At 38.9% G+C, this 13,119-nt stretch overlaps 2 protein-coding genes across 2 annotated transcripts in view; one reads left to right on the forward strand and one right to left on the reverse strand.

Annotated features, from left to right (window-relative positions):
* Positions 1 to 13,119, forward strand: part of RB1 (RB transcriptional corepressor 1) — a 69,907-nt gene that overhangs the window by 34,478 nt on the left and 22,310 nt on the right. The window lies entirely within an intron of this gene.
* LPAR6 (lysophosphatidic acid receptor 6) lies at positions 4,757 to 9,492 on the reverse strand. Its single transcript, XM_057367350.1, has one exon. It carries the CDS (start codon positions 8,826 to 8,828, stop codon positions 7,806 to 7,808), a length of 1,023 nt encoding a protein of 340 aa, XP_057223333.1. The 5' UTR covers positions 8,829 to 9,492; the 3' UTR covers positions 4,757 to 7,805.

Here is a 13,119-nt window from a genome sequence, read left to right on the forward strand (position 1 = left end):
TGACTTCTTGGTAGGCACTCTCTAAGTGTACAAAGTACTCACTAGGAGTGGAAGATACTGGTTATGTTAGCACAGCTTAACAGGTTTATCTGTTGCAGGTATACCAAGTCAGCCCAACCCTTAAGGTGCTCTTAATTCAAGTACGAACACGACCAAAGGGATTACCTAAGACACAGCAACTATGCAGAGTTTTCATTCTGTGAAATTTAGATGCTGTTCTTGATTAAGAATTTTAAGTTTTCCCTGCTGCGTCTACTGCTTCAAAGTATAGAGTTTCTCTGATTAGGGGGATATGAGTCCTGCTTCTATAACTTAGATATTTAGGCTTCCTCTGTGCTTGAGACAGAGCTGTACTTTCAGGAAGCAGTTCATTCTATTTATTTTATACAGGTATTTTACAATGTCATTATTCACTTTTTGCTGTCATCTATTTCAATGACAAATCTAAACTAGATTGATAGTCTTTGTCTGTTAAGGTTAGTAGAAGCAAATCATATTCTAAATTCTACTTTCCATAACTGCATTTTCCTCTTCCTTAAAGCATGGAGGGAAGGTTAGCAAGAGGTGATTATGTAATTATGCCTAGGTTTGCTTTTAGGTAGCTACTAGTGCTGAGTATCTTGCCTGTAGTTACTGTTGTGTTTTCACGTGGAGGTCATTTACCCAGGCTGTGTCAGGATCTCTCTGGTTATAGATTTACAGCTCCAACCGGGAGCTGGGATTTATAGGCTGTGCTCAGCAGAGCTGCCAGCTCTGTTGGTGCAGCGTAAAGGTATCTTGCTTGTCTGTACACCAGTACGAAATACAGAGTTAGTCACAGAAATAAGTATGTGCTAACATGACTTTTCTTCAGTCATGTTTAGTCATTAACAGACTTTTCTTTAGTCTGTTTATCTTTAAGGTTGCCTGATTATAAGTAAAAAGGACTAGTGAAATAGTTTTCTAGGAATCCTTGCCTGTCAAGTTGTTGGGGGGTTTTATAATTTGTTTTTTTAAAAATATTGTCCAATGTTTTGGTGGCCATACCACAGCTGCAGGAGTTTGACTTTAGTCCTACTGTGTTTCTAGGTAGTTTGAACTTCAGCTATTCATCCTGCAACACTGCTGTATCTGCACTGTAAATACTTTGTAGGAATGCTTAAAGGTTGCCCATGAGGGAAAAATACATTAAAATTCAGGGAGGTGTCTTTGCAGTTACTCAGTTTTGTAAAATCTTGCTGAATTGGGGCAAGTTTCATGTGACTGACTCCTTAAATACAAAAGCAAATAAAGCTTGGGTTAAATTCTCTGAGTGTATCCCTGTTGCTCCTACCTTGGAAGGGACTATGCTCTCCAACTTTGTAATTTTATAAATCTCTGTAGTGAAACAAAACTGGTGAAATGAATAGAATGAAATTTTGTTTTGGTTCTTCGGTTTTTATTGTTGTTGGTTGGTTGGTTTTCTTTGTTTTCTTTGTTTTGGTCTGGCTTATTTTATCTGAACCATAGTCCTAAATAACTGTCATAAGCTTTTATTAGTCTTTCTTTCCTTATTGCTATGCTGTTTGACTCATTCTCTTGATAACTTTTCTATGGACGATAAAATTCATGTCTTTTAAGAAGCAAAGTAGGTGCCAAACAAACATTCTGATGTGAAAGTTTGGGATTTTTTTCTCAGCTAATTGCTCAATTTTCAATCTCTTAAGGTGATACCAGTATTGCATCAAACTGTCAAATTGTTGGAAGATTTTTTTTGTTACATTGCTTGCTGCCCTTTCTTTAAATTAGTGCATGCATAAAAGCACACATTTGATTCTGAGTTGTTTTTTTTGTAGGCTTTTGTTCCTATTTTTATACTATATAATTATATGGTGTTTCAGTTATATGTTTGTATCACTATCTTACAGTAACTTTCCAGTAATAAAAAGCCCTTGTCAGGGTTGTGGATCCCCCTGTCCACAGCTGTTGAGCTGTTCACCATCCTCCAGAAAGGTAATCTGTGTAGGTTTTGTGGAAGCTTTTCCTTTGTGTTGGGTTTGCCTGTCCGATTGGAGTAGGTGCAGGCTGGTGAGTGCCCATGGTACAGCCAAGTGTAGAGCCTCTGCGTACTCCCGGTGTTCTCCTGAATCCCTGAGCAGAAGCTTGAGGCTCATTCAGGTGGACTCTGCCTGCTCTGAACTTGCTCGATTTAGCACCTGCACTGTCAGTGCCCTGTCCTTTACATTTGGGAATCACCCTGCCCAGAGCAGAGCCCATGCTTGGCACGCTCTCTGTGCCTTCTGCACCTTACAGCAGCTGGGAAGAACTCACAGATCTTATCTGGGCAGCAGTAGGTGCTGGTTTTTTTAATTTGCATTTGCTGCCCACAATAACCTGTGAAATACAATAGCATGCAGCGTATGTATGCAATAAACTTTCTTTCACATGTTAGAAGTGTGAAATAACTTACGTATTCAAGTAGACCAGCAGTTTTTGGATTCTGATTTCATTTCATGTTTTTTGTTAGGCTGAAAAGACAGGTATTTTGATACTTGCTTCACCATCTTTAGTCTCATTTTTGTCCATATCTTGCTATGTACTTAACAAACTTTTCCAGTTGACTTCCTTTCATTAAGCAGCAGTATTTGCAGAATTCATCTGAAAAGCAGAGGAATTAACCTAGCCACAGTTGTTTCCATGTGAGATAGATTTAATATTGTTCCCAAGATGGCAGCATTAATTTTGGATGTCTCCTGTTGCTAACCTTGTTATTAAAGAATTTTGTTTTTTAAGGCAGAAACTCACTGTTAAAAAGGTAGAGTTAGGACAAATATAAAAGTTATGTGTCTGGAGAAATATTCTTTTTATCTCATCATAAAAGGGTAAGAACTTTTTCTAGAAGCCTTAATTTGTCATTGTTTGTGGTTTGATTCCCAGGTTTAAACTGTAGAAAATTTACCCCCTCTTATTGCTGGACTTTTATTTTTGGTAGAACTAGAGTGGGCAGATTGTGTCTTAAGTAGAAAGAAAGAATTATTTAAAATCTAAATTCTCAGCTCTGGAATTCTTAGCTTTCCAACAACATGGTAGGTTTTACAGAAGACTAGAAGATGTGTGAAGGGTTCTTTTCATTTGTTTTACTTTTGTGGTAAGTTCAGTTTTCTTAAGGGAAAAACTGGGCTTGCTTTGTAAGCAGCTGTATGACCGAAACTGGATGGGGGTGAGGTGATAAATCTGAAAGGCTTCAGAATCAAAGTAGAATTGTCAAAGCAAAACTTCTCCATCCAGCTTCTTGCAGAAGTATTAGACTGTGCAAGCCTGTCTTTCTGAATTTGGCTCATATTAAATGAGCCCTTACTGAGTACATTGTAAATGTGCTAATGCAGTGATAGTTGTGTTTATAACAATGTTTTCAACATTCTGGTAATTGGATGACAAACGCAGCCTAGACATTTCTGTCTTCTAGATTTAGAATCATTCTGATTTACGTTTTGCCTTAGCTTTTGAAATGTATCCTCTTTCATTTTGTCAGTGGTGCTCAAATGCCAGAAACCCTGAGGTCTAAAGGATAATAGTCTGGCAAAAAAGGGAACTTGTCAGGATTTACAGGTCTGCCTAGATGCAAGAACCTTATTATATTTACTGTTGGAAAAGTATGAGAAATTTGCTCTTCATTGATAAAACTCTTAGAAAATTAAAAATAACTTAGAAAATAACTTGAAACAATAAATAAGGCTCAGAATAAGACATTGTGCTCAGGTGGCATTTTCAAAATTCCCAGTCTCAAAGTGAACCTCACTGATTCTCTGGTTTTAGCTGAGTTTTCCTGTAGTTCTAGAAATCTCATCTTTGGTTAGGATGGTGCTTGAAATTGCAAACGAAAATCACTTTCTCATTTGCAAGAGATGATGGAAGATTGTCTATTCAGGAGTGATACAGACAGACTGAATGACCATCTGTGTCTTTCACAAGAAATGAGAGGGGCACTAATGAAACCAGTGGATTTGAAACAAAAGGCTGTTTGGGTTTCTTAGTTTCGTTCCCCCTACGCACACACACAAAGCGTGAACTTTTTACCACTGTGAATGTTAAAAACTTCGCACCTGTTTGAAGGAAGACAGAACAAGTCTACGGAAGAAATATTTTTGCTGAACACGCAAATATATCTGACCCAGAAAGTCCCAAGATTTGACTGATGAAGTGAGACAGCACCTGAGAAAGGCTTGTGTGCTTATCCTGCTGTTATCTTCTCCAGGCACCCAGCCATGTCTGCTATTGGAGTCAGGATTGTAGATTAGTGTTTGGGGTCTGATCCAGTACAGCCATTCTTATCTTTTACCTAGTCTCAAGAGCTCTTTTTCATTTTTTGCATTTCTGTGACTGAGGTTACTTTCTCAAGAAACAAAAGTTTGGAAGTTATTTCAGTTAAGGATTCCTTACCTGCCTGAAATGTCTTCTAAAGGGATTTTTTACACGTTTTACACATTTTTTTAGATGAAAAATGTAAATACCTATTTGGCTTGGTATTTCCTTAAATGTCAAAGACTTGTATGCTGAGGTGAAAAAAAATTGCCTGGCATTCTGTTCCTACAAAAGCCATAAATTAAAACTTTAAGCTGAATATAGAAAGTGTAAAATAGGACGTCTTTTGATTCTGAAGTACTGATATGCTGAGGTAAATCTGAGGTGTTTCTAGAATTTTTTTTATTTTTCCTTGTCTTTTAAAACTGCTGGTTAATGAGCTAGTTATCAATATCTACCTGCCTTGATTTAGATCAAAAATATGCTTGGAATCAACTAAATTTGCCATGCTTTTATTTTTATAGGAAGTGTACATTTTCTGGACTTTTTAGGTGAAGAAACTGCACTACAAAGAACAATTTTCTAAGTTTGCATCCTAAAACTGAACTTCTAACTCTCCCTGTGTGAGTAAAAATAATGAGTAAAAAATAATGCACTTTTAGGAAATATTGGTTGCAACACATTCAGATCCTTGGGAGCTCTGGCAATGTAAAACTTGTTTTATTTGAGATGGCTTGGCTTGACTTAGGAATGTAACTTCTCATCTAGATTCTACATTTAAATTTTGGCATAAGACCCAGCAGAGAGAGAGAAGAGTTGGTATCAAAGTCGAGAGCAGAGAGAGGGAGTGCATCTGTTCAGGAATGTACCCGTGAAAGCATTGCTCCATCCACAGGTCTCAAGGATAATCTTGTTGCAGAACCAGACAAGGTGAAGAAAACCTCATCCAGTCCTGAATAGCTGGTACCCTGTCTTAATATCAGCTTGTTGGGCGAGGTGGTTTTTCTCCCCCTCTGCCCTCTCCCTTGTCTGGGAGTCAGACCAGGAATTTTTCAGCTAATGGTCTTATTCTCAGCATTACAGTTTATGCTTTTTTGAYCATGTTGTTTTTGGTTTTTTTTGTTAGGGTCTATGTTGGTGGTTTGAGTTTTTTTTACCTGTGGAAGAGTGAAAATGTTCAATAATAAAAAAATACATAGTTTCCTCAAATAGCTTCTGTACATTGAGCTACGAACTGATCAGAAAGCTATTGTACTATGTTGCCTTTGCTCTTTCAAAAACCAGAAGCTGCTGCCTTGGAGAAGGAGTGCAAAGCAGTGATAGCTACTGTCTGCTTCTGCAGGCTGCTTGAGGTAATACACCAAAGGACGTTTGGTTTAAAGGGGAGTACTCATATATGCAACTTTGTCTGCTTGTTCTGCTTTTAAGTCAGTGATGGGGTTTTATTTTTCCCCTCCAGTTTTGTAATCTCAGAGAGAGTAGCTTCTCTTTACCAGGGTGGGGCTCTGGGATGCTTGCTACTGTAAAGCAGAGGGGTGTTACTGAACAAGTTGCCTCTCGACTGAGTAACGGCTTTGACAAGCTCAGGGGAAACATAGCCCAGCAGTGACATTTGAGGCTTTTGTGTCACATTTCTTGGAGGGAGTCTAATATTAAACAGACTCTTTAGAGAGAGAGAGGCATTGAGACCTTAGAGATGCATATCTATTTTTGGACTGTGGTAAACATACAGAATTTTTACTCATGCTGAGACTTTGGTGCATGTTTTTGAAGTTGGATATGAATCAGAAGAGTTTAGGATTCCCAAAGAAGATAATTGCTTGTTTTCAGATGTTATGCAGACATTTATATCTATGCTTTCTTTGACGCTTAAGCCCATAGTATTTGAATTTTCCTTTCATAAGTTATGTGGGTAAAGATTGAAAATACTGTTAAATTTAAATTCAAACAGTGTTACCTAGCAGTAATTGAGTAACTCAGTTTTCCAATACTAGGAGGCAATGTATAGTTGATTTATAATTAAACAGAAGCTTTATAAAGGGAAATAAACTCATCCAAGTAACCACACACATAGTTTGGTGGCTCAATATGCATTTTCTCCAGCATTGATTCACTCCTCTGTATAAAGCCCTGGCATTAAAATTTTTCAGTGCTAGATCTGTGTTGCAACTGAGTTCCCTAAATCTTCAGTTGCAAATTTGTTTAGACTGTTATTATTCTTGACTTCATTATTTTTAGAAAGGAAAAAACAACACTTTATCTTTCATATTTTATTTTATTTTACAGTGATGTTAAATTAATTCTGAGGAAAATGTACACAGTGTTCTAGTAGTTGGGAAACATATATAGCAGATGTTTCAAAGCAGTTTTGTCTATGTATTCCCATTGTAACAGTAATATATGTAGATTCCTCCTTTTACGTGGTGCTGACTTTTCAGAGTGTCTTGATTAATTTTGCCACCACATAGTCCCAAGTACTTTATTTTTATACTTTTTAAATTTTGAAAGAAAATAGCATTTGAGGGTCTAAATGATCATGTTAAAATTACTTCTAGGACACAAAAATTGAGAGGAAATTGCGTGCCAAAATTACTGCATCTTGAATTTCTTTATGGTACACCGAATAGTTTCCTGAAAGAAATAATTGACTTGATGCACATGTTCATTTCTAGTTAGAAAGAGTCCTGTTTTTCTAAGAAACTGGACTTGGGATTGAATTAATTTATTCAGAGGATGTTATTTCCCTCAAAAGTCATGTTGAATTGAAGAACTTCTCATAAAAGGTTTAATAAAGTGATACTGTACCTAAAGCACTAACTTCAGTCATCACAAGTTTGTTTTAATTACACAGGCTTCTGAGAGAGAAGTGACAAGAAAAACCAGTTGTCTGAGATGTTTCCAAATGCTCTAAGCTAGCAGAAGACTTAATTGCTTTATGGGGGCCAGGCTTGTGGAGAAAGCATATATTTTTATCAGGTAAACCTGGGAGAAACAAAGTTCTTGTTAACCCATTGATTGAAGCTTTGTATGAGCATAATGGTTCCTAAGAAGGAAGGTGCAGGAAAAAAGACATAGGGAAGGAGTGAGAGAGAAAAGATGACAAACTGGAGCAGGCACAGTAGCTGAAGTGATAACACAATATGGAACAGTTTTCCTGCAGTGCAAAGCAGGTAGCTTCACCCCCATCCTCAGTAACTTGGAAACTGACACAATTATTAAATTGAGCAACTGTTTTAACTTCAGGAAGAGAAAACAACCTGTTTTTTCATTTGTGTTTGACTTGACTAACAGTCTTTGGACTTTGGTTAACCTAATCTAAACCCAAAAGTTCATTTCTAACATACAATCTGTCAGAACAGACCTTTGACATAGATTTTGAAAATATTTTTTCTGTATACTATTATGCTTTACACTTTTACAGCCTTGTAATAAACTTCTCAGATGTGAAGGAAGCACAACCTAAGCAAATCAGAACATATGTCCACAGCTGAAGAAATATGTGGGCTTCCAATTCCAGTTTAGTCCAAATAGTCTTTTATTGTAGTTTATATTGTAGAGTCACTGTCAAATATTTTCATTTTTATAGTCTGAAGGCTGTGTTGAATGAAGTTTTCTGAAACTGGCCTTTCAGAGAATCTGACATCCCGTGGTCTGGTGGACCGATTCTTTTTTATGGAATTTTGAATGGTATCTGATGTAAAGTAATAGACTATGGGGTCAAAACAGCAGTTTGAAACAGCAATGCACAGAGTGACGGGGTACATAGTCCTGACCGCGGTCACCACTGAGCAATTGACCCAGGTCTGCGTTCTCATAAGGGAGTAAAGTATTAAGGTAACATTATAAGGCACAAAGCAGAAGCAGAATATCACCAAATGGACAAAAATCATTTTGAGTACCTTTTTCTTGCTTACTTTATTCCGGCTCAATGTAAGCGGTTTATTCAAAGTCCGTAGGACCATAGTGGAGCAGGTCACGTTCAGGATGAGAGGAATGAAAAACCCAACAGTTTCAATGAAGATAACAATCCGGGATAGGTAGTTTTTCCACGTGTCCTCTGAAAAGTTTTCAAAGCATGTCCTTTGCTCTGTATTGTTCCGGAGATTTGTGGACCGGAAAAAGCTTGCGGGTGTGCTGCCTGCTAGCACAGTTATCCATACTGCAACACAGACAATTTTTGCATTCCTTTTGGTCCGAAGAGTCTTGGATCGGAAGGGGTGCACTATGGCTAAAAAGCGATCTACGCTGATGCAAGTCAGAAACAAAATGCTCCCATACATATTTGTATAAAAGAGGGAGACAGAAATCTTGCAAAGAATGTCTCCAAATGGCCAGTTTCTGGTTACAAAGTAATAAATCCTGAAGGGTAATGTAAACACGAAAAGCAGATCTGATATGGCTAAATTAAGCATGTAAGTTGTCGTCTCATTTCGCACTTTTAAAGTACAAGTGAAAATGTAGATTGCTACACAGTTTGCTATGAGGCCGAGAACAAACACCATGCTAAAGATACACCCATACAAAGTATATTTAAAGGAGTCCTCAGTGGAACAATTAGAGCTTACCATTATAATGGTATGTTAAAAATTCCTCTGATTTGGAGGTTTCTCTGGTGTGGTTATTGCTTCTTTTTTGAAATTCCAAGAGAACTTGCAGATCAGATGTATTTGAACGGTGTGCTCTAGCAAGTTTGTTACTCTGGGAAGCTTCAGGGAAGGAAGGTGAGCTCTGTGGTAGGGGAGTACACCTCCAGCAGAAATCACTAGGAGGTCACTCTTTCTGCCAAGTGCTATTTATTTGTAATCACATAGCCAGTCTGCAAAAGTCAGAAAATACATCATTTGTGGTAGATGAGGTCACCCCAAAGCTCGCTTAGTTCCATGTCCCTCTTCGATTCAATGAAGCCATTGTAGGACTTTGTGCCTTACTCTTGGCTGTGGATTGTGACGGCAAATCCTTGTCCATCCAAATTTCCTGGGAGCGGGTGCTTTAGGAAACGATTTCCTGGACGCTGCGAAGTGTCGGTGCTTGCATTTCCCTCTCTCCCTTCTTTCTTTACAACAAGTTTTTGGGCTCGCTGGCTGGCCCCATGGGGCGGGAAGCAGAAGCAGAAGGGAGCTGCTTGCCAGGGCAGAAGCCGAATTCCAGAGCGCGTTTGTTCCTGCAGCCCACAGCCCTCGGCAGCTCTCAGCCCGGCTCCCTCTGGAGAGCAGAGCAGAGGGCCGGGCAATTTGTGGCGTGACATCACAGGAAGAAGAGGCCGGGCGCGGAAGAATGGTTTCAGTTTGGTTTGTTTGCCTTCCCCTCTCTCTTCTGTACTTTGCAGATGTAGCATGCAGAATGCTGCAGCTGCCTCTTAACTCTTTCCATGCTCACTGTGAGGTCCTTTGTAAATGTAGCTGGGGTCAGAAAACCTTTCTCTACMGTTATGACAAGACTTTGCAGTGTCTAAATAACTCTTACGCGTTTAAGTTCTTTAAGGTCCTGTTTTTCTTTGGAGATAGTAGTAATTGTGGGATTTTATATAGGAACGAACTAACATTTTGTTAATAGCTTTGTTTGAAATAGAGAATACAATCACCAGAAATCAGCAGAGTAGTTCTGACTAAATTTCCCCAATATACCAGTACAAACCCCAGGAAAAATAAAATAATTGCTAAGTAATTAAATAATTGCACCAAGTAATTACTGAAAAAGAAAGGGTTGCTCTTGGATAGTCACAGGACTGAGATGTGTTGCAATGGGAAGAGAGGGGTTTTTTTTTTTAACTTGTTCTATACTAGAAAGCACACCCTGAGCTTTATTTCTCATCAGAAAAGTGTTTCTTTCTAAAATAAAATATGGCTCCAGTGTTTTTTTGAAATGTTGTGGTGCAGAAAGCATTTTCTTGAACTTGTGAACACCGATTTAATACAATGAAATGCATGTACTGTACTGTGCAATTGTTTCTGGTAATTTAAAGGGGGACAGTTACCACATATGCACAAAATACCCCCATTAGTCACTGATAATGGAAACGAAAACATGTTATAACTAACTACATTATTAAGTAAATATTTAAAAAAAAGCAGTTCTTACTGCCTTTAGGGGCAGATATGAGATAAATCTCAGTTTAGACAGACTCATTTATTAAACAACAACTTGGACAGACTCACTTTTGGCATCAAACCCACTCTATTTCTAAGACTTAGAATAACAAATCTCTTCATATCTGGCTGGGGTGGCATGGTTCTTTTGAACTGGATTTTAATCAGTTGCACCCAAGCAAGTCTCTGGGCAAAGCCTTTCTAGTTTGCTGTGAAGGAGAGTAAATAATAGTGCTTCACAGGATTTTGGCAGGGTTTCCTAAGATGTGTCAAACAAAATTCAGGAACATGCAGAAGTGGGTCTGGCTTATTTTGTTTCAAGTTTTCTTTATAATTTTCTGTGAAGTATTTTCACCTTGATTTTGAAGTGAAATCAAACAGTTTAACTTCAATAGGCTATAACCACAGAAAATCTTTTAGATTGTTCTTGAAATTCATGCTTAAATGTAAAGCATAGTGCATCTTGGACTTCAAGTCAACTGGAAATGAAAATGTGAATTTGGCAGACTCATGTGTCCAACTTAGCATGCACCTTAGGATAAAGCTGCCTTACCTGCCTTTCCTCACAAAGTCATCATGCACTAAATTTTGTTTCTCTTCCTAGTAACCTTGCCATGGTGAAAGAAGGGTTTTCCTGCAGGCTCGGCATCAGGCCTGGGAGCTCTGCTCTCAGTTGTACTCTTCCATTTTTTTTGGTTGGAAAATGTGTGGGGCAGGCTCAGTTACTGGAACGAAAATCCCTGAAGTACAGAAATTCGATGTCACATGTCAAAGCCTCAAGTGATAAATCATGTTTAGAGAGAGAAACTAAAGGAAATGAGTGTGTATCTCACTGATCATTACTTTGGCCTTTGGACCAAGGGTTGAGGGTCTGTTCTGTTTTACCACTGTAAATGTGCCTTAGAGCAGTTGTGAACGTGCATCCTTAGCCTTTGCTCCGTCAGAGCCCCTGCCTTGCTCTGACGTGTGTTGTTGTTCCTGTTACAAGCGTGGACACTACTCAGAGCTGTATTTTAGGGTATTGTGTGTATGCTTTTGTTGTCTTTAGGACTCTGTTGCCCCTGAACCCTTGGTGCAGTACAGTACATGTGCTTTTGCACCAATTGATGACTTAAGTGATATTTGTAAATTCCAGAAATAGCATTCAGCTGCAGGGTTTTTCCACCTGCAGATGAAAATGTGAAACCCCTGGATTTACAGGTTTTTCCTTCCCTTCCTGTTTCAGCGAGGACAGTTATGACTGAGCAGGCAGGCTGAGTGATTTTAGTGTAAAAGTGTGAGCAGCAAAGCTGGGTTGCGTACCCACTTAATTTAGATGTAGCTGATTGTTACCAAGCAGTGTTCTAATTTGTGTGAGCTTGTTCAAGCTGAAGAACCTGTGTTAGTGTGCTGGAGGCTGTTGGGAGTCAGGAGTGGCCTCGGTTCTGGCCAGGCTCCAGCATGAACAGGGGGAACCTTCGTTTTGCCCTCTCCTTTTGTTAGATCATGTTTTAAGATGTTAGGCTTTGTGCCAACAGGTTCAAAAAAAGACTTTAGTAGCCCCCAACACCTTAAATTTTAAGATGTTTACCAGTTACGGAGAAAGAATTGGTATGGTAATGGCCTTGTTTATACTTCTTTACCAGAGGCAATTTTCCTTTAGGAAATGAGAAGGAGGGGGTAGGCAGGAGGAAGCAGCTGCAGGGTTTTTTTTTGTTGTTTTTTGGGTTTTTGGTTTTTTTTGTTTTTTTTTTTTTTTCCAAAGGAAACAAAGCTGTTGCCGCAGGGAAATGCATATGTAAGTCTGTCTGCCTTTCTGCATCAGAGAGGGGAATGAGTTAGGACCTGTCACTTGTTGCTAGTGCTGGATGAGCAGAGCCTGTATTTTCATCAACAGGCTTCCTGTGGCTCTTGAAAAGGCACCAAAGGCAGAATGAGCATGGGCTCCTTAAAGCCAAGAGCTGATGAGATGCTTGAGATCAGCTCTCACTTCAGCAGCAAACAGGTTTTGTGCACTACTTCAGTCACCGCTTAACTGCTTGTCTGAGTTTAGATACCTATTTAAGCAATCTTGGATTTGTGTGGCAAACTGTTCCACCACAGGGGGTCAGAAGGGGGAAAGTGCCTATAACCTCAGCAGTGTGCTATGAGAGTGGCACTGCTCCTTTYTCCCTGGGGTGCCACAGAGCTGGATACTTGCTCACATTTAGGACATAGGGGCAGGATCCCTTAAATTCAGAAGTCCAAATCGATTGGTAAAGAAATATTTCACTGAAATAAAACAAGTATTTGAATGCTTTTCAAGCCTTTGCAGTTGTTCTGCCCAGTGTCGTATGTTCCTCTGGTGCTACCCTCACCTTCAGTGCTGGACTTAAACAGGGGTTGTGGTCAAAGGTGAAATGCATTTGAACTTGTCTAATGTACTGCATTTGGTCTGTGCTCGTACTACTGCTAACAGCTCTTTAGAGAAAAAAAAATTAACTTTAACATTGGTAGCATTGTAATGAATTCTTACAGTGTGTCCAAGGCCAGAGTATGTGCTGTTAAATGAGGGCTGTCAAGGTTGCACAGAATGCTCTGTGTGAGACCATTATTCAGTAACTGCTTTTACTGCTTTTATAGGCACACCTGGGTCATGGTGCAGGCATTTGTTCTCACTTGGGTTAAGCAATGTTATTGCAAACTTGTGCTGTCTGGGGCAGTAAAGACAAATCCTGGCAGGACAATATTTTCTTTGACCTAAATGTTGTTCTTTATCTACTTATTTTGCTTCAGCTTTTTTTTTTTTTTTTTT

Source organism: Malurus melanocephalus, unplaced genomic scaffold (genome assembly GCF_030028575.1).
Source record: "Malurus melanocephalus ecotype Western Australia unplaced genomic scaffold, MMel_1.1 scaffold_78, whole genome shotgun sequence".
Classification (NCBI taxonomy): domain Eukaryota; kingdom Metazoa; phylum Chordata; class Aves; order Passeriformes; family Maluridae; genus Malurus; species Malurus melanocephalus.

Excerpts from the sequence above, each read along its gene's own strand:
- LPAR6 (XM_057367350.1), bottom strand. The coding sequence starts at position 8,828 with ATGGTAAGCTCTAATTGTTCCACTGAGGACTCCTTTAAATATACTTTG.